Raw genomic sequence first — 24,186 nt, 5'->3', positions numbered from 1 at the left:
TTAGTGATACAGCCTGGAATCGAACCAGGGTCTGTAGTGACGACTCTAGCACTTAGACCGCTGCGCCACTTGGGAGGCCAAAGGGTTCTGGTCTAAAGTAGTGCACTATATAGTGAATAGGGCTCTGGTCTATAGTAGTACCACTATATAGGGAATAGGGCTCTGGTCTATAGTAGTGCACTATATAGTGAATAGGGCTCTGGTCTATAGTAGTACCACTATATAGGGAATAGGGCTCTGGTCTATAGTAGTACCACTATATAGTGAATAGGGCTCTGGTCTATAGTAGTACCACTATATAGGGAATAGTGTTCTGGTCTATAGTAGTACCACTATATAGGGAATAGGGCTCTGGTCTATAGTAGTACCACTATATAGGGAATAGGGCTCTGGTCTATAGTAGTACCACTATATAGGGAATAGTGTTCTGGTCTATAGTAGTACCACTATATAGGGAATAGGGCTCTGGCCTATAGTAGTACCACTATATAGGGAATAGGGCTCTGGTCTATAGTAGTACCACTATATAGGGAATAGGGCTCTGGTCTAAAGTAGTGCACCTTATAGGGAATAGGGTTCTGGTCTATAGTAGTGCACTACATAGGGAATAGGGCTCTGGTCTATAGTAGTGCCACTATATAGGGAATAGGGCTCTGGTCTATAGTAGTACCACTATATAGGGAATAGAGCTCTGGTCTATAGTAGTACCACTATATAGGGAATAGGGCTCTGGTCTAAAGTAGTGCACCTTATAGGGAATAGGGTTCTGGTCTATAGTAGTGCACTACATAGGGAATAGGGCTCTGGTCTATAGTAGTGCCACTATATAGGGAATAGGGCTCTGGTCTATAGTAGTGCACTATATAGGGAATAGGGCTCTGGTCTAAAGTAGTGCACCTTATAGGGAATAGGGTTCTGGTCTATAGTAGTGCACTACATAGGGAATAGGGCTCTGGTCTATAGTAGTGCACTATATATGGAATAGGGCTCTGGTCTATAGTAGTGCACTATATAGGGAATAGGGCTCTGGTCTATAGTAGTGCACTATATAGGGAATAGGGCTCTGGTCTATAGTAGTGCACTATATAGGGAATAGGGCTCTGGTCTATAGTAGTGCACTATATAGGGAATAGGGCTCCATTTGGGATGTATACTCCTCCTCCAAATTCCTGTTGATGGAAAAAAAAAAAAATTCCCACCTGTGTTTTTCTTTTTGGTGTTCAAGTGCTCCGTGAAGAGACACGTGTTTAGTTTTAGCATTGAAACTCTTGTTTAGGCTTCCAGTCATTTTGGGCCGCATCTTTTCACCCATTTGCATGGAATGAAAAAGTCTGGAAAAGTCCGACCAGCGTTTTGTTCGGTGAGTGACTGACAGTTGAGACGTTAGTTCGTTTGTTCAGTCAGACATTCATCGTTCTCAGTGTTTTGTCGTGGTTAGTCTGTGGTTTTCATCAACTAGTCAGTCGGTTGTTTGCGGTTGGTTGGTCAGTTTCAGCGAGTTGGCTCCACCCTGGACCTTGGGTCCTGCATAGCTGGTGAATGACGCTGGCTAGGGTTTAAAGATCAATTGAATCTCAGGCACCTCCATTTTGATTAGTTGGCTGTCGAAGTCCCCATGATTAGGTTGGGCAGGGGTCAACTGAGAGGTCAGGGGTCAACTACGAGCTCCGGGCCATTTGTCCTGTTTCACCTAGTCTCTCCTCCATTGCTGCCAAGGACAGATGAGTTCAGTTCAAGTTTGTTGTTTTGCTTGCTGACATTCAACCAGTTCCCTCCACACTCTGTGCAGTTCAGTCAGTCTTTTAACCATTTTAACAGTTGATTTAAACATTTGTTTAAGCGTTCCCAGAAGTCAATAGGTTCATGACCGCTACTGTACACGTTTTGTATACAAACACTTGGTCGATAAAGTGTTCATTAGATCGTTTACAGAGAAGAGGAGAGGGTTCGTCCATCTCTGCCTCTGTCTCATCGTCTCTCTCTCGCCATCTCTCTCAAGTGTTCCAGAGCAGCAGTGACATCGGCAGTGACATCGGCAGTGACATCGGCAGTGACATCGGCAGTGACATCAGAAACAGTCTCCAGTCTTTTCTCAGATTTTTTGTAAACAATCCAGAAAAAAACAAAAAATCTGCCTCGATTGTGTTTCTCCTCTATCGCCCCCTCGCTTCTTCATACCCCTCGCAGCTTATACCCCTCGCAGCTTATACCCCTCGCAGCTTATACCTGGGGAGGAAGAGAGGAAAGGCTTAGAGGCAAGCTGTGGGAACTGGGGAAAACAGTGAGTGAACATTACCTTTCTTTTTTTTAAATCTATGAACAGGGAAACTGCACAGTTGTGTTATCTATTCTTACGGGTATGCTATATGTTTTTGCTAGGCTCATCCTGCTTTCAATTACACTCAGCGCTTCTATGTTAAAACATAGGGCTTGTGAGACAAAAAGCTTTAAAACGTATCAAAACCATATGCATGGGCTTGTGTTCCAAGCACGAGACTATGCAACGCTAAACCTTTAAAACGTATCTGAAGCATGTGCAGAGCGAGAGCAGTCCAGGGGATCCAACTCTGTGGGGTGAATGGGTGTGTTTCTGGTACACTGTATCCCCTTTTCCAGGCCATCAAATTGTCAGTTTGAAGAACAGTGATTTGATACACTTTTATAGTTTAGTGAGATCATTTCCATATAAGATTATTTCGCCATATTGACTTGGCATACATGATTACGCCATATATGCGTACAGGATATTTCCCTGGCTTATGTTTAAGAAAACTAATATGTAGTACTTCCACAATGTGTATCTATAAAAAAAAAAAAACATAACATCTCCAAGAATAAATGTACAGCATTTGTAATTGACAATAAGTGTGATATGAAACGCTGTAGAGGGAAACCGCAAAATATGTACTGATGAAAAAGTATATATATTTTCTTTGGGGGGGGGTATGTATTTATCCTTACCTCTGTTGCTATGACGCACGCCCTCCGCTCCTCTCCTATAACAAAGACGGACTGGTAGATCTGAGCGTCTCGAGGGGAACATATCGTTGATATCCTACACTCCGACTTTTCCCTGCAACACCATAAATCAACACACACACTCAGTCAGTCCACCTTAAAAGTAGAAGCATATGGTCAAACGAGGCGATGCATCGGGAATCCTACTGATGGGGGTGGAAAAGAATGTACAGGGAGACAGCGGTATAGAGAGGGAAAACATGTCAATGGGAGATTCTCCAGAAGAGGTATAAAATGGCTGTCCCATCCCATAATAACTCAAAGAAATCTCAAATTTAGGACAATTATTTACATCGTGATATGTTCTAATTCAATCCAAGACAAGAAAAAAACATATTGTTACGATAATATAGTACAAAGTCATTGTTTACACACAGGTGGCTGTCTACCTTACTGTAATCCACTGAGCCCTACCTTACTGTAATCCACTGAAACCTACCTTACTGTACTCTCCTGAACCCTACCTTACTGTAATCCACTGAACCCTACTCCATTTTGCCCTACTCTACTATACTGTACCCTATTATACTGTACCCTACTCTACTCCATTATACCCTAATCTACTGTGCCCCACTATACTATACTGTACCCTACTATACTATAATGTAACCTACTCTAATATACTGTACCCTATTATACTGTACCCTACTCTACTCCATTATACCCTAATCTACTGTGCCCGACTATACTATACTGTACCCTACTCTACTATACTGTACCCTACTCTACTCAATTATACCCTACTCTACTGTACCCTACTCTACTGTACTCTACTCTACTGTACCCTATTCCAATATACTCTACCCTACTCTACCCTACTCTACTCTACCCTACTCTAATCTACCCTATTCCAATATACTCTACCCTACTCTACTGTACCCTAATCCAATATACTCTACCCTACGCTACTCTACTCTACCCTACTCTACCCTACTGTACTCTACTCGACTCCATTTTACCCTACTCTACTGTGCCCTACTATACTATACCCTAATTCTGCTCTACTGTACCCTACTCTACTGTACCCTACTCTACTGTACACTATTCTACTATACTGTACCCTATTATACTGTACCCTACTCGACTTCATTATACCCTACTCTACTGTACCCTATTATACTGTACCCTACTCTACTATACTGTACCCTATTATACTGTACCCTACTCTACTCCATTATACCCTACTCTACTGTACCCTATTCTACTGTACCCTACTGTACTCTACTCTACTGTACCCTACTCTACTGTAAAATTCCAATATACTCTACCCTACTCTACTGTACCCTACTCTGCTGTACCTTATTCCAATATACTCTACCCTACTTTACTATACTCTACTCTACTATACCCCACAGTACTCTACTCTACTCCATTATACCCTACTCTACTGTTCCCTACTCTATTATACTGTACCCTACTCTACTATACTGTAACCTATTATACTGTACCCTACTCTACTCCATTATACCCTACTCCACTGTACCCTACTCTACTGTACCCTACTGTACTGTACCCTACTCTACTATACCCTACTGCAATATACTGTACCCTACCCTACTTCACCCTACTGTACTGTACCTTACTGTACTCTACTGTACCCTACCCTACTGTACCCTACTCTACTGTACCCTACTCTACTGTACCCTATTGTACCCTACTCTACCCTACTGTACTCTACTCTACCCTACCCTACTCTACTTTACCCTACTGTACTTTACTGTAATCTACTGTACTGTACCCTCCTGCACCCTACTGTACTCTACTGTACTCTACTGTACCCTACTGTCCTCTACCCTACTGTACTCTACCCTACTGTACCCTACCCTACTGTACTCTACTGTACCCTCCTGTCCTCTACTGTACCCTACTGTACTGTACTCTACTGTCCTCTACTGTACCCTACTGTACTCTACTGTACCCTACCCTACTGTACCCTACCCTACTGTACCCTACTCTACTGTACCCTACTGTACTGTACTCTACTGTACCCTACTGGACTCTACTGTACTCTGCTGTACTCTACTGTACCCTCCTGTACTCTACTGTACCCTACTCTGCTGTACCTTATTCCAATATACTCTACCCTACTTTACTATACTCTACTCTACTATACCCCACAGTACTCTACTCTACTCCATTATACCCTACTCTACTGTTCCCTACTCTATTATACTGTACCCTACTCTACTATACTGTAACCTATTATACTGTACCCTACTCTACTCCATTATACCCTACTCCACTGTACCCTACTCTACTGTACCCTACTGTACTGTACCCTACTCTACTATACCCTACTGCAATATACTGTACCCTACCCTACTTCACCCTACTGTACTGTACCTTACTGTACTCTACTGTACCCTACCCTACTGTACCCTACTCTACTGTACCCTACTCTACTGTACCCTATTGTACCCTACTCTACCCTACTGTACTCTACTCTACCCTACCCTACTCTACTTTACCCTACTGTACTTTACTGTAATCTACTGTACTGTACCCTCCTGTACCCTACTGTACTCTACTGTACTCTACTGTACCCTACTGTCCTCTACCCTACTGTACTCTACCCTACTGTACCCTACCCTACTGTACTCTACTGTACCCTCCTGTCCTCTACTGTACCCTACTGTACTGTACTCTACTGTCCTCTACTGTACCCTACTGTACTCTACTGTACCCTACCCTACTGTACCCTACCCTACTGTACCCTACTCTACTGTACCCTACTGTACTGTACCCTACTGGACTCTACTGTACTCTGCTGTACTCTACTGTACCCTCCTGTACTCTACTGTACCCTACTGTACTGTTCTCTACTGTTCTCTAACTGTACCCTCCTGTACCCTCCTGTACTCTACTGTACTGTACCCTCCTGTACTGTACTGTACCCTACTGTACTCTAACTGTACCCTCCTGTACCCTCCTGTACTCTACTGTACTGTACCCTCCTGTACTCTACTGTACTGTACTGTACCCTCCTGTACTCTACTGTACTGTACTGTACCCTCCTGTACTCTACTGTACCCTACTGTACTCTACTGTACCCTACCCTACTATATCCTACTGTACTCTGCTGTACTCTACTGTACTCTGCGAGTGGGTGGGTGAGTGGGGGTTTCAGAAAAGATGTAGAGCCCATAGAATGGCATTTATCTTTTACACATATTGAACTAGGGCTGTAAGTATAGAGCTGTAAGTATAGAGCTGTACTGAAACAGCTTCCCAGAGCTGTAAGTATAGAGCTGTAATTATAGAGCTGTACTGAAACAGTTTCCTAGAGCTGTAAGTATAGAGCTGTAAGTATAGAGCTGTACTGAAACAGTTTCCTAGAGCTGTAAGTATAGAGCTGTAAGTATAGAGCTGTACTGAAACAGTTTCCTAGAGCTGTAAGTATAGAGCTGTAAGTATAGAGCTGTACTGAAACAGTTTCCTAGAGCTGTAAGTATAGAGCTGTAAGTATAGAGCTGTAAGTATAGAGCTGTACTGAAACTGTTTCCTAGAGCTGTAGGTATAGAGCTGTAAGTAAGGAGCTGTAAGTATAGAGCTGTACTGAAACAGTTTCCTATAGCTGTAAGTATAGAGCTGTAAGTATAGAGCTGTAAGTATAGAGCTGTACTGAAACAGTTTCCTAGAGCTGGTAGTATAGAGCTGTAAGTATAGAGCTGTTAGTATAGAGCTGTTAGTATAGAGCTGTTAGTATAGAGCTGTAAGTACAGAGCTGTAAGTATAGAGCTGTACTGAAACGGTTTCCTAGAGCTGAAAGTATAGAGCTGTAAGTATAGAGCTGTAAGTATAGAGCTGTTAGTGTAGAGCTGTAAGTATAGAGCTGTAAGTATAGAGCTGTTAGTAGCCTATGTCTCAATGTGTCATTGCAGAAGCAGTTGGCTAGTTCTTCATGTTTGCAGATGTGGTCTAACATTTCAGAATCAAGATAAAACTCATCGAAAAGCTTAATTTAGACAACAACAACAACAACAACAACAAGAATGGTTTTCTTACCTGTACATTCTACTCAGAGGTATTTTCTCTTCTAAACACGTGTCATAGATCACATGACTTTTGCTTCTATCCTCTTGCGACGTATCATCCTTCAACTCCTTCGACTTTGCGTTACTATACGAGTCCAATTGATAGTTCTTATGGATGAAGTTTGACTTCTCTGATTCGCAGTCCACCTCCAGTCCAACCTTCTGATTGGTGTTCTTCAGCTGGGAGGCGGGGATTAGGTTATCCCTCTGTACATCTGATAGGTTGTTCATGGTCTCCCCATCTCCCCTGTCCCTGCCGGTCCGCCTGTGGATGTGCCGTAGAGCCAGCCCAACCATGCATAGCAGCACCAGTAATGCAACCAGCCCTACAGCCAAGGAAACTGCTGCCCACTGGAAGCCATCTTGGCTCTCTCCATTGATCCTCTCCCCACCCACCGGCAGGGTCACAGCAAAGAACTGGCAGCGTGATCCGGTAAAGCCGGCGGGACAGATACAGGCGGCAGGGGGTTTCCCCGGCCCCCCTCCCCCGGTGCAGAGCCCTCCGTTAAGACAGGGGCGCATGGAGCACTCGTCCAGGCCGCGGTCGCAGTTTCGTCCGACGTACCCCAGGGGGCAGTGACAGGTGTAGTCGTTGATACGGTCCAGGCAGGTCCCTCCGTTGGTGCAGGGGTTCCCGGCACATTCGTTGATGTTGATCTCACAGCGCTGGCCGGTGAAACCGGAGCGACAGCTACACAGACGCACACCACCGTGGATCAAACACAGACCGCCTGGAGAGAGAGACACAGGGGGTCAGGGGTCAGGGTCTTGGGGGAGAGAAAAGGTATGCAGACACACAATTGGCCCTGTCCAGAAACAGTCACTACTTCCCACTACATCACTACACACTAGACCACTACATCATTACACACTACACACTACACCACTAAACCACTATACACTACACCACTATACACTACACCACTATACACTTCACACTACACCACAATACACTACACACTACACCACTAAGTAACTACAACCACTACACCACTAACACTACTTCCCACTACACTACTACACACTACACCACTACACCACTACACACTACTTCACTACTTCCCACTACACCACTACAAACTACACCACTACAAACTACACCACTACACACTACAAACTACACACTACACCACTACACACTACTTCACTACTTCCCACTACACCACTACACACTACACCACTACACACTACACCACTACACACTACACCACTACACACTACACACTACTTCACTACTTCCCACTACACCACTACACACTACACCACTGCAAACTACACTACTACACACTACACCACTACACACTACACCACTACACACTACTTCCCACTACACCACTACACACTACACAATACACCACTACACACTACACCACTACACACTACACCACTACACACTACACCACTACACACTACTTCCCACTACACCACTACACACTACACCACTACACCACTACACACTACACCACTACACCACTACACACTACACCACTACACACTACACCACTATACACTACACACTACTTACCACTACACACTACACACTACACACTACTTCCCACTACACCACTACACCACTACACACTACACCACTACACACTACATCTCTACACACTACACCACTACACACTACACCACTACATCACTACACACACCACTACACCACTACACACTACTTCCCACTACACCACTACACACTACACCACTACACACTACACCACTACAGACACCACTACACACTACACCACTACACACTACACACTACACCACTACACACTACACCACTACATCACTACACACTACTACACCACTACACACTACACCACTACACCACCACACCACTATACACTACAACACTACACACTACACCACTACACACTACACCACTACACACTACACACTACACCACTACACACTACACCACTACATCACTACACACTACACCACTACACACTACACCACTACACACACCACTACACACTACACCACTACACACTACACACTACACCACTACACACTACACCACTACACACTACACCACTACACCACTATACACTACACCACTATACACTACACCACTACACACAACACCACTACACCACTACACCACTACACACTACTTCCCACTACACCACTACACACTACACCACTACACACTACACCACTACACACTACACCACTACACCACTTCACACTACACCACTACACACTACTTCCCACTACACCACTACACCACTACACACTACACACTACACACTACACCACTACACACTACACCACTACACACTACACACTACTTCCCACTACTTCCCACTACACACTACACCACTACACACTACTTCCCACTACACCACTACACCACTACACACTACACCACAACACCACTACGCACTACTTCCCACTACATCACTACACACACCACTACACACTACACCACTACATCACTACACACTACACCACTAAACACTACACCACTACACACTACACCACTACACACTACACACTACACCACTACACACTACACCACTACACCACTACACACTACACACTACACCACTACACACTACACACTACACCACTACACACTACACCACTACATCACTACACACTACACCACTACACCACTACACACTACACCACTACACACTACACCACTACAGACACCACTACACACTACACCACTACACACTACACACTACACCACTACACACTACATCACTACACCACTACACCACTACACCACCACACCACTATACACTACACCACTACACACTACACCACTACATACTACACCACTACACACTACACCACCACACACTACACCACTACACACTACACCACTACACACTACACCACTACACCACTACACACTACACCACAACACACTACACCACTACACACTACACCACTACACACTACACACTACTTCCCACTACTTCCCACTACACACTACACCACTACACACTACTTCCCACTACTTCCCACTACACACTACACCACTACACACTACACCACTACACACAACACCACTACACCACTACACACTACACCACTACACACTACTTCCCACTACACCACTACACCACTACACACTACACCACTACACACTACACCACTACACACTACACCACTACACCACTACACACTACACCACTACACACTACACCACTACACACTACTTCCCACTACACCACTACACCACTACACACTACACCACTACACACTACATCTCTACACACTACACCACTACACACTACACCACTACACCACTACACACTACACCACTACACACTACATCTCTACACACTACACCACTACACACTACACCACTACATCACTACACACACCACTACACCACTACACACTACTTCCCACTACACCACTACACACTACACCACTACACACTACACCACTACAGACACCACTACACACTACACCACTACACACTACACACTACACCACTACACACTACACCACTACATCACTACACACTACTACACCACTACACACTACACCACTACACCACCACACCACTATACACTACAACACTACACACTACACCACTACACACTACACCACTACACACTACACACTACACCACTACACACTACACCACTACATCACTACACACTACACCACTACACACTACACCACTACACACACCACTACACACTACACCACTACACACTACACACTACACCACTACACACTACACCACTACACACTACACCACTACACCACTATACACTACACCACTATACACTACACCACTACACACAACACCACTACACCACTACACCACTACACACTACTTCCCACTACACCACTACACACTACACCACTACACACTACACCACTACACCACTTCACACTACACCACTACACACTACTTCCCACTACACCACTACACCACTACACACTACACACTACACACTACACCACTACACACTACACCACTACACACTACACACTACTTCCCACTACTTCCCACTACACACTACACCACTACACACTACTTCCCACTACACCACTACACCACTATACCACTACACACTACACCACAACACCACTACGCACTACTTCCCACTACATCACTACACACACCACTACACACTACACCACTACATCACTACACACTACACCACTAAACACTACACCACTACACACTACACCACTACACACTACACACTACACCACTACACACTACACCACTACACCACTACACACTACACACTACACCACTACACACTACACACTACACCACTACACACTACACCACTACATCACTACACACTACACCACTACACCACTACACACTACACCACTACACACTACACCACTACAGACACCACTACACACTACACCACTACACACTACACACTACACCACTACACACTACATCACTACACCACTACACCACTACACCACCACACCACTATACACTACACCACTACACACTACACCACTACATACTACACCACTACACACTACACCACCACACACTACACCACTACACACTACACCACTACACACTACACCACTACACCACTACACACTACACCACAACACACTACACCACTACACACTACACCACTACACACTACACACTACTTCCCACTACTTCCCACTACACACTACACCACTACACACTACTTCCCACTACTTCCCACTACACACTACACCACTACACACTACACCACTACACACAACACCACTACACCACTACACACTACACCACTACACACTACTTCCCACTACACCACTACACCACTACACACTACACCACTACACACTACACCACTACACCACTACACCACTACACACTACACCACTACACACTACACCACTACACACTACTTCCCACTACACCACTACACACTACTTCCCACTACACCACTACACACTACACACTACTTCCCACTACACCATTACACACTACACCACTACACACTACACACTACTACACACTACACCACTACACCACTACACACTACTTCACTACTTCCCACTACACCACTACACACTACACCACTACACACTACACCACTACACCACTACACACTACACACTACACCACTACACACTACTTCCCACTACACCACTACACACTACACCACTACACACTACACCACTACACCACTACACACTACACACTACACCACTACACCACTACACACTACACCACTACACACTACACCACTACACCACTACACCACTACACCACTACACCACCACACCACTATACACTACACCACTACACACTACACCACTACACCACTACACACTACACCACTACACACTACACCACTACACACTACACACTACACCACTACACACTACACCACTACACCACTACACACTACACACTACACCACTACACCACTACACACTACACCACTACACACTACACCACTACACCACTACACCACTACACCACTACACACTACACCACCACACCACTATACACTACACCACTACACACTACACCACTACACCACTACACCACTACACACTACACCACTACACCACTACACACTACACCACTACACACTACACCACTACACCACTACACCACTACACACTACACACTACACACTACACCACTACACACTACTTCCCACTACACCACTACACCACTACACCACTACACACTACACCACTACACCACTACACACTACACCACTACACACTACTTCCCACTACACCACTACACCACTACACACTACACCACTACACCACTACACACTACACCACTACACCACTACACCACTACACCACTACACCACTACATACTACACCACTACACACTACACCACTACACCACTACACCACAACACACTACACCACTACACCACTACACCACAACACACTACACCACTACACCACTACACCACAACACACTACACCACTACACACTACACCACTACACACTACACCACTACACCACTACACCACTACACCACTACATACTACACCACTACACACTACACACTACACCACTACACCACTACACCACAACACACTACACCACTACACCACTACACACTACACCACTACACCACTACACCACAACACACTACACCACTACACCACTACACCACAACACACTACACCACTACACCACTACACCACTACACCACAACACACTACACCACTACACCACTACACCACTACACACTACACCACTACACCACTACACCACTACACCACTACACACTACTTCCCACTACACCACTACACCACTACACCACTACACACTACACACTACACCACTACACCACTACACCACTATACACTACACCACTACACACTACACCACTACACCACTACACCACTACACACTACACCACTACACCACTACACCACTACACACTACACACTACACCACTACACCACTACACCACTACACCACTACACACTACACCACTACACCACTACACACTACACCACTACACACTACTTCCCACTACACACTACACACTACACCACTACACCACTACACCACTACACCACTACACACTACTTCCCACTACACCACTACACCACTACACCACTACACACTACACACTACACCACTACACCACTACACCACTACACCACTACACCACTACACCACCACACACTACACCACTACACCACTACACCACTACACCACTACACCACTACACACTACACCACTACACACTACACCACTACACCACTACACACTACACACTACACCACTACACACTACTTCCCACTACACCACTACACCACTACACCACTACACCACTACACACTACACCACTACACCACTACACCACTACACACTACACCACTACTTATCACATTATTTGTCCATTTAACAGTATTTTCCTTCATCCTCTGTTCGAACTAGCACAGGCTTGACTGAATGAACAGTATCGGGTGACATTCCTTGAAGCCGACTGGAAGCCATCGTATGTTGATATCCAGCACAATAGACACACAGTTCCCACAGATTCATGTTGTTCCATAACACTTCCAGACCGCCAGCCCAAGAGGAATTCAGGGGAAGAGAAGAAGGGGAGGAGGGGGGGAGAGAAGAGAGGGGAGAGAGATAGTAGTTCCATCACACACTTCCAACCTGCCTGAGGAATTCAGGGGAAGATAAGAAGGGGAGGGGGGGGGGGGAAGAGAGGGGAGAGAGATAGTAGTTCCATCACACACTTCCAACCTGCCAGGGAGGGGGTGGAGAGGAGAGAAAGGGGAGCGTGGAAAGAGGCCGTTGCATACCGTTAGCTTCCAACCTGCCAGGGAGGGGGTGGAGAGGAGAGAAAGGGGAGCGTGGAAAGAGGCCGTAGCATACCGTTGGCGCAGGGAAGAGATGTGCACTTGTCCACTCTCTTCTCACAGTTGAGTCCTGTGTATCCGGGAGGACACTCGCAGATGTAGCTATGCCCGTTGTCCTTCTGATGGCACTGTCCGCTGTGGAAGCAGGGGGAGTCAGCACAAGTCAGCAGGCTGTGTTCACAGTGAGAACCCTCGAAGCCCTGCGGACACGAACACCTGTAGCCAACATCCAGGTTCTATAAAAAGGGAGACAGTTAAGATCTAAAGGTCAAGACAGATTGGATTACAGTCGTTTCTAAAAAAAATCAGTCATTCCCCCTTCCTCTCACGTCACTTCTGACAATAACTCTGCTATTGTCCCTTTAAGAGTATTTAAAGGAACATTTAACTCTGCCCCTTTAAGGGTATTTAAAGGAACATTTAACTCTGCCCCTTTAAGGGTATTTAAAGGAACATTTAACTCTGCCCCTTTAAGGGTATTTAAAGGAACATTTAACTCTGCCCCTTTAAGGGTATTTAAAGGAACATTTAACTCTGCCCCTTTAAGGGTATTTAAAGGAACATTTAACCCTGCCCCTTTAAGGGTATTTAAAGGAACATTTAACTCTGCCCCTTTAAGGGTATTTAAAGGAACATTTAACTCTGCCCCTTTAATTGTCCCTTTAAGGGTATTTAGTGAATCACCTTGGTCCAGGCAGTGTAGTTATAACCTGGTACCTTTAAGTACATAACATGACCAAAAGTATGTCGACCCCTGCTCGTCTAAACATCTCATTCCAAATTATTGAGCATCAATATGGAGTTGGTCCCTGCTTTTGCAGCTATAACAGCCTCCACTCTTCTGGGAAGGCTTTTCCACTAGATGTTGGAACATTGCTGCTATAACAGCCTCCACTCTTCTAGGAAGGCTTTCCACTAGATGTTGGAACATTGCTGCTATAACAGCCTCCACTCTTCTGGGAAGGCTTTCCACTAGATGTTGGAACATTGCTGCGGGGACTTACTTCCATTCAGCCACAAGAGCATTAGTGAGGTCGGGCACCGATGTTGTGCCATTAGGCCTGGCTCGCAGTCGGCGTTCCAATTCATCCCAAAGGTGTTTGATGGGGTTGAGGCCAGGGCTCTGTGCAGACCAGTCAAATTCATTCACACTGATCTCGACAAAACATTTCTGTATGGACCTCGCTTTGTGCACAGGGGCACTATCAAACTGAAACAGGAAAGGGCCTTCTCCAAACTGTTGCCACAAAGTTGGAAGCACAGAATCGTCTAGAATGTAATTGTATCCTATGACGGTGCCACGTTGAAAGTCACTGACCCCTTCAGTAAGGCCATTCTAGTGACAATGTTTGTCTATGGAGATTGCATGGCTGTGTGATCGAATGAAATAGCTGAATCCAGTAATTTGAAGGGGTGTCCACATACTTTGTATATATAGTGTACCCATCCGCTCATCAGTTCTGACAATATTGCCACTTCTAGCCTGGGCATTTAGTGACTTGTAGGGGGCCATCTTCACGGTCGTTCCTTCAGGCATTGTCCCGTCTAACGCGGTCATCTAGTGCTTACTAACTCACTGTGCAGAGTCCTCCGTTCCTGCAGGGGCTGTCCCTTCTAATATGTCTATCTAACCCCTTCCTCCACGGGGCTGTCCCTTCTAACATGTCTATCGAACCCCTTCCTCCACGGTGCTGTCCCTTCTAACATGTCTATCTAACCCCTTCCTCCACGGTGCTGTCCCTTCTAACATGTCTATCTAACCCCTTCCTCCACGGTGCTGTCCCTTCTAATATGTCTATCTAACCCGTTCCTCCACGGGGCTGTCCCTTCTAACATGTCTATCTAACCCCTTCCTCCACGGTGCTGTCCCTTCTAACATATCTATCTAACCCCTTCCTCCACGGGGCTGTCCCTTCTAACATGTCTATCTAACCCCTTCCTCCACGGTGCAGTCCCTTCTAACATGTCTATCTAACCCCTTCCTCCACGGTGCTGTCCCTTCTAACATGTCTATCTAACCCCTTCCTCCACGGTGCTGTCCCTTCTAACATATCTATCTAACCCCTTCCTCCACGGTGCTGTCCCTTCTAACATGTCTATCGAACCCCTGCTTACCGTGCAGAGTCCTCCGTTCCTGCAGGGGTCGCTGTCACACTCCTGCAGCTCCAGCTCACAGTTGACCCCAGTGAACCCAGGGGGACAGGTACAGGTATAGCTGCCTTGACCCGTGTTCATACAGGTCGCCCCGTTCACACACGGCCGGTGGTGCGTGCAGAAGTTCAGATCTGAGAGGGATCCGAGAGGTCAAAGGTCAAATAAAGGTCAAATAAAGGTCAAATATACTGTACATGTATCGTGGGGTTAAATAATTTGACACCCATGATAAAGATGAGTTATATTGTATGCTGGGAATAGAGCACAACTTTATTTTACTTTAGGGGTCTCAGTCATTTTGACGTCTTAACTTTTGTGAAAAAAGTTTTACTTGTTAATCAAAATCACTTTCTCTGAGCAATTGTATTATTATAAAACAATATAATTTCCCCCCCAAAACATGTGTATGTAAGGTCAACATAAGATCAACATAACGACCTGTATGTAAGATCAACATAACGTCCTATAAGGTCAACATAATGTCCTGTATGTAAGGTCAACATAACGTCCTGTATATAAGGTCAACATAACGTCCTGTATGTAAGGTCAACATAATGTCCTGTATGTAAGGTCAACATAACAACCTGTATGTAAGGTCAACATAACGTCCTATAAGGTCAACATAATGTCCTGTATGTAAGGTCAACATAACGTCCTGTATGTAAGGTCAACATAACGTCCTGTATATAAGGTCAACATAACGTCCTGTATATAAGGTCAACATAACGTCCTGTATATAAGATCAACATAACTTCCTGTATGTAAGGTCAACATAATGTCCTGTATATAAGATCAACATAACTTCCTGTATGTAAGGTCAACATAACGTCCTGTATATAAGGTCAACATAACGTCCTGTATATAAGATCAACATAACGACCTGTATGTAAGGTCAACATAACATCCTATAAGGTCAACATAATGTCCTGTATGTAAGGTCAACATAACTTCCTGTATGTAATGTCAACATAACTTCCTGTATGTAAGGTCAACATAACTTCCTGTATATAAGATCAACATAACGACCTGTATGTAAGGTCAACATAACATCCTATAAGGTCAACATAATGTCCTGTATGTAAGGTCAACATAACTTCCTGTATGTAATGTCAACATAACTTCCTGTATGTAAGGTCAACATAACTTCCTGTATGTAAGGTAAACTACTAAGTCAAACAGATTAGTCAATTAACATATTTTCTTCTCATAGAAAAAAAGTGTATAGGAACATCCTGATGAGCTCACCAGTGATAATGGATTAACATAAGAACAGCTGATAGATCATGCTGACCTACAGATTCATGTCAACATCTTCTCTATTTTTGGGGGATTCTTTTAGGGTCAGTATTTGAATGGAAAACATAATTTATTGCACATTTTCTGATATGTTTCAGTCAGATTTCTCTGTGCAACTACGATGGTGATGATGAAGATGTGTTCTTGCCTTGGTCACAGAAGAGCCCTCCCCAGCCCTCCTTACAGTTACACTGCCAAGGCTGTTGGCAGGTGCCATGTTTACACGCTGGGTACTTCTTACACTCATCACAGAACAGACCCTGCCAACCTTCTCTGCACCTGGAGACACAGGAGAGGTAATGTCCCATTAAAAACTCTGCAATTCAGGTAAATGTTCCTTCATTATTACCATTCCTTTATTTATACATGATTTATTCACTGACTGATTGGTTAATTACATTGATAGGTTTATTTGTTCATTGTTTGATGAAACATAACGGTACGACAGTGCACTTCAACCAACCACGTTGTCACATGCAATAACAACCAATCATCTGCAGTATCCCTCTAAGACAGAGTGTAGAACACTTGACTATAGTTTTATGACTACAAGGACCAATTGTATGCATGTTCCCTTACTGCAGAAACCCCTCTATACAAATGATCATATGGAGTCAATTATTCTACTCTAGACTTTGCGTGAACAGCATACTTATAGTTCTGACCAAAATCTTGAGAGAGAAGAGAGAAAGAAACAGAGTGAGAAAGAGAGAAAGAAAGAGAGAAAGAGAGAGAGAAAGAGAGAAAGAAAGAGAGAAAGAAAGAGAGTGAGAGAGAGAGAAAGAAAGAGAGTGAGAAAGAAAGAGAGAGAAAGAGAGAGAAAGAAAGAGAGAGGAGAAAGAGAGGAGAGAGAGAGAGAGGAGAAAGAGAGGAGAGAGAGAGAGAGGAGAGAAAGAAAGAGAGAAAGAGAGAGAGAAAGAGAGAAAGAAAGAGAGAAAGAAAGAGAGTAAGAAAGAGAGAAAGAGAGAGAAAGAGAGAGAGAGAAAGAGAGAAAGAAAGAGAGAAAGAAAGAGAGAGGAGAGAGAGAGAGAGGAGAAAGAGAGGAGAGAGAGAGAGGAGAAAGAGAGGAGAGAAAGAAAGAGAGAAAGAGAGAGAGAAAGAGAGAGAGAAAGAGAGAAAGAAAGAGAGAAAGAAAGAGAGTAAGAAAGAGAGAGAGAGAAAGAAAGAGAGTGAGAAAGAAAGAGAGAGAAAGAGAGAGAAAGAAAGAGAGATGAGAAAGAGAGGAGAGAGAGAGAGGAGAAAGAGAGGAGAGAGAGGATAGCCTTGCTATTGAGAAAGGCCGCCGTAGGCAGACATGGCTCTCAAGAGAAGACAGGCTATGTGCTCACTGCCCACAAAATGAGGTGGAAACTGAGCTGCACTTCCTAACCTCCTGCCCAATGTATGACCATATTAGAGAGACATATTTCCCTCAGATTACACAGATCCACAAAGAATTCGAAAACAAATCCAAATTTGAAAAACTCCCATATCTACTGGGTGAAATTCCACAGTGTGCCATCACAGCAGCAAGATTTGTGACCTGTTGCCACGAGAAAAGGGCAACCAGTGAAGAACACACACCATTGTAAATACAACCCATATTTATGCTTATTTATTTTATCTTGTGTCCTTTAACCATTTGTACATTGTTAAAACACTGTATATATATATATATAATATGACATTTGTAATGTCTTTACTGTTTTGAAACCTCTTTATGTGTAATGTTTACTGTTAATTTTTGTTGTTTTTCACTTTATATTTTCACTTTGTATGTTGTCTACCTCACTTGCTTTGGCAATGTTAACACATGTTTCCCATGCCAATAAAGCCCTTGAATTGAAATTGAAAATTGAGAGGAGAAAGAGAGGAGAGAGAGAGAGAGGAGAGAGAGAGAGAGGAGAAAGAGAGGAGAGAGAGAGAGAGGAGAAAGAGAAAGAGAGAGAGAGGAGAAAGAGAGGAGAGAGAGAGAGAGAAATAGAGGAGAGAGGGGAGAAAGAGAAAGAGAGAGAGGAGAAAGAGAGGAGAGAGAGAGAGAGAAATAGAGGAGAGAGAGGACAAAGAGAAAGAGAGAGAGGACAAAGCGAGAAAGAAAGAGATAGGAGAAAAAAAGAGAGAGGAGAGAGAGAGGATAAAGAGAGGAAGAAAGAGAGGAGAAAGAGAAAGTGAGAGAGAGAGGAGAAAGAGAGAGAGAGAGAGGAGAAAGAGAGGACAAAGAGAGGAGAGAGAGAGAGGACAAAGAGAGAAAGAAAGAGAGAGGAAAAAGAGAAAGAGAGAGAGAGGAGAAAGAGAGAGGAGAGAGAGATAGAGAGAAAGAAAGAGAGAGGCGGAAGAGAGAGAAAGAGTTGGCTGCTTTGATCTTCAGCTTTGAAAAATAGATTGCTTCCTGCTGAACAGTTGACATCACATGGAATATAAATATTGGACCAATTTAGAGAAATATTGAAATACTGTCTCCTTCACACACACACACACGCACACACACACACACACACACTTTATAATTTCTATTTTACTTACACACACTCGCCAGGTCTGGAGCAGTTTCCGTTTCCTTCACTGCATCCCACGAGGCAGATGGCTGTAACACACATGCACCAATAGATATCCAGGGGTTATCTATAGTGTAACACATGCACCAATAAATATCCAGGGGTTATCTATAGTGTTTCAAACGTTAGTCATACAGTGGACCTTGGACGTAAATCAATCTGACTACATTATGTGCATCTAAGCCACAGTCACATAGGCAAAGCTATCATTACAGTAACTCATGTACATCAAAAGAGCTGCAATTTCAAGGATATTATAGCCTACTGATGCAAATTATGGACTTCTGAACATTAGCCTACATCATGAAATATTATTAAATAATATTATTTCTCTAAAATATCCTTCATCATAAAACACACAAAATATGTAATTGCATGTGTATAGGCTATAATAAAACGACGCTATAATAGGCATCACGCGTTCTAAACGCTTAATTATTACATGGGTGGCTCGAGCCCTGCATGCTGAGTGGCTGGACAGCCATAGTATATCAGACCTTACGACAAAACACGTCTTTTTACTGCTCTAATTACGTTGCCAATCCCTTTTATAATATCAATAAGGCACTTCAAGGGGGTTCGTGGTATATGTCCAATATACCTGTGTCCAGGCACTCCGTTTAGCAGTGGTATATTGGACATATATCACACCTCAGGCTACTCCATCATAACATCTCCATCATAACATCTATTCATTTCAACCACAATGCTGCTTCTTCAAAGGGCAGACAGACACAAGCTCCAACTGAGCCTGTCACACCACCCAACTGCTACAGCGGGACCATGAGGAAGCTGGGTAATTTACGGTTTGTAATGTCTTGTGTTCTAGATGGCCCCTCTCCCTCTCTGTGCGACACCGATTCCGGTTTGATAGGCTGGCGACCGCCGGTAAACGGCCGGGTTAGTCCTAAACAGATGCCCGTGCGCAATAGCGGACAGCTGCCACCATTGTTGTTCCTTGTCTGCGCGAACCATTCTTGCAGCTGCTATGCGGCCCGCGAGCCCCCAACAATAGGGAGACTACGACTTCAGTGGCGCGTGGCGGATAATAACGTTGCGATTAACCCCGGCGCGTGCTGCTGCAGCCCGTGTTCTGCCAGTGACATTCAAACTGCCCGGGATTAAATTACCAGGAACGCGCTCTACTTTCAGGTAGTCGTAGTATAGAAATACAAACTCCACTCTCACAGCCAGGGAGAGCGACCGAGGGTGGAGAGAGATCCATCTCCTTCATCTCACGTGCATTGTTTCTATACTACGGACGGTAGGTGGGTGTGTAATTGCTCTGGTCAAGGATTTGGCGCCACCGTCAAAATACAACCACAACACGTGCCAATCTCTCCTTCGCCGCCAAGTGACGCCGATGACGATAGATCCCTTGTCACATTGCGTTTCAAACTGAAATGTTTTCTTTGGTGAATTTGTTTTGGTAAAAGAGGCATTCACATCAAATGGCGCTAACCCTGCCCTCCCAACTGGCTGTTCTCCCTGTGAAAGTATGAATTCGTTCAGTTTCTGTTCTGTCCAAAACATAGAGAAGAGAACCAGCGTTTGTTTTTATGCTCATTTTGTAGTGCACTAGTACCTATGTATTAAGCATATACAGCATGTACAACTATGTTGCTTGTCCTTATATTCAGCAAGCAGCCCCTCTCTAACAGCATCTCTTGGTTCCCTAGGGCCTACACACAAGGCTGACTCCTTCTCATACACTTACTATACATGCTGTAGCCCTACAGAGATGACCTCTTAGACCAATGTAGCATGGCAAACATGTGCTCATCTCCACACGGTTATTTCTGTGGCTCTTTTTATGTGTATAAATAAAATGGAAACTTCCTGCGCCATAAAGGCCCAGGCCTCTCAGCGGAGAACGCAGTAGGTTAACATACAGAGGGGGGGGGGGCAACACTCATTCTGTCTATTCATCCCTCTATCTCTCACAGGACCAGTGCATCAGGACAAGCTTCCAACAAAACCCTGAGAGACTGTGGCATCCATCCCGCCGCTGCCACCAGTGTAGCGATTGAGGAAAACCAAATCAATTCAGCCTTGAACCAGTGACCCTACAGCTGTTACGAGTACCAACTGCTGTGCCATTTAACAACCAAACCTCTGGGCCACAGACTACCTATATACAAGTAAACCACAGCTACTGTACACCTTTCACTCGCTTTCTGAAAACGATGTACCAACAAGCTCGGGAAAAACTAAAAGCACAGCGAAACTATACTCATGGAAGAAACAGCTAAAGTGCATCAAAAACGATGACCAAGCCTGCTAGAAGTAAAAAAACACTGGCCTATAGTAAAGGCCTGTAAATCATTGAAGAAGTTGTGATTGTATATCCAACATATTGGTCAAAGACAAGTGTGACATGGACTCTGATAAGCCAGTGGGGTTGAGTTGTGTTTATTTTTTGGGGGGTTCGATAACGGTTGGTTTCTCTCGGGTTGCTTACGTTCTTCGCAGTATTCCCCCTTCCAGCCGGGCAGACAGGATAACTGCCCGTCGTCGAGGTCGCAGGTGTAGTGGCCAAAACGGTCGTCCCTTGGCGTGCATATTTTGGAACAACTTTCTCCGTAGTAATTGTCATTGCAGATGAAGCGGTAAGAATACCTTAACTCCGTCTGTCGGCTGCTCTGAACATCCAGAGACCAGGCGGTCCCTACGCCCAGCTGTCTCTGGATGGAAAAGAAACTAATCAACATCTCTGGGTTGCTGGTGTCTGGAAGGGAAGAAGAGAGAGAGAGAGGAGAGAGAGAGAGAGATACAGAGAGAGAGAGACAGAGAGAGAGAGAGAGAGAGGAGAGAGAGAGAGGAGAGAGAGAGAGAGAGAGAAAGAGAGAAAGAGAGAGAAAGAGAAAGAGAGAGAGAGAAAGAGAGAGAGAGAAAGAGAGAGAGAGAAAGAGAGAGAGGAGATGAGAGAGAGAGAAAGAGAGAGAGAGAAAGAGAGAGAGGAGATGAGAGAGAGAGAGAGGAGAGAGAGAAGAGAGAGAGAGAGAGAGAGAGAGAGAAAATGCATTAGTTACATCAATCAATAATCAATCAATAAATTACTTTTTAGTTGTCACAAAGTGCTTTTTACAGTAACACAGCCTAGGGGCCAAAGTGAGATCCAAAAGGAACGAGTCTGTTTTCTTACAGCCATGTTGGAAAAGTAGTCTTCTGTGTTACAATCAAGTTCCACATACATTGTCTAACTGGGTCTAATGATGCCTGTTACATTATTCTCTATAATCCATTGTTCTCCTATCATTCAATATATTCTATCTCGTGCCATATCTCATATCATACGATTGAAATATCCTAGACCTATTTCGATGTGAAATATCATGCATGCTCCGTTCACTGGGCTTGGTTTGAATATGTACCCGCGGTAGGTAGGCCCTACAGCCTGCCTTTACCCAGATCAGATGGCTTCTTATCAAATCTCATAAGAACAAAACCATCATGGTTTTAGATGGACAATAAACTGAGATTAAAATGTCCTCTTCCTTTCTGTCAGCAAAAAAAAAAACCTTCCCAGGCTGCTTCCAATGGGCGGAACAGAGCAAGGTGTTAAATACAGGAAAATGTAGTCACATAGCCTTGGCAGCCTCTGTGTGTTCTCACCAAAGCCCTCAACTCGTTCCCACGCCAGAAATACACCGCAGGAAGTCACATTGTGTTGGAGCATAAGAATGAAAAAGGTGTTTTGAAGCTGAGCAACAAAGGCATGCATAAAGGAGTAGAAATTTGAGAAAAAAATATAGGGAACAATTAACAGTAAGGGGAATGGATCAATGATAGTGAGAAGATACTCATTATGGATAAAGTTTTGACATTTAAAAAGTGCTTTA

General features: G+C 44.4%; 1 protein-coding gene across 1 annotated transcript in view; it reads right to left on the bottom strand.

The window, feature by feature from the left end:
• Window positions 1-1,204: 1,204 nt before the first annotated feature.
• The window catches only part of LOC139414898 (delta-like protein 4), a 24,490-nt gene continuing 1,508 nt past the window's right edge, over window positions 1,205-24,186 (bottom strand). Inside the window, exons 4-11 of the mRNA XM_071162504.1 lie at window positions 22,806-23,072; window positions 20,313-20,373; window positions 17,959-18,089; window positions 16,476-16,645; window positions 14,377-14,596; window positions 7,024-7,783; window positions 2,962-3,073; window positions 1,205-2,226 (exon numbers count right to left, since the gene is read on the bottom strand). Coding sequence (XP_071018605.1) covers window positions 2,221-2,226; window positions 2,962-3,073; window positions 7,024-7,783; window positions 14,377-14,596; window positions 16,476-16,645; window positions 17,959-18,089; window positions 20,313-20,373; window positions 22,806-23,072 — 1,727 coding nt within the window. The 3' untranslated portion in view covers window positions 1,205-2,220. The remainder of the gene's footprint in view (window positions 2,227-2,961; window positions 3,074-7,023; window positions 7,784-14,376; window positions 14,597-16,475; window positions 16,646-17,958; window positions 18,090-20,312; window positions 20,374-22,805; window positions 23,073-24,186) is intronic.

The sequence above is a fragment of the Oncorhynchus clarkii genome, chromosome 8, assembly GCF_045791955.1.
Source record: "Oncorhynchus clarkii lewisi isolate Uvic-CL-2024 chromosome 8, UVic_Ocla_1.0, whole genome shotgun sequence".
Classification (NCBI taxonomy): Eukaryota; Metazoa; Chordata; class Actinopteri; order Salmoniformes; family Salmonidae; genus Oncorhynchus; species Oncorhynchus clarkii.
Note: the sequence above shows the minus strand (reverse complement) of the source record. Positions and strands in the feature narration are given on the sequence as shown.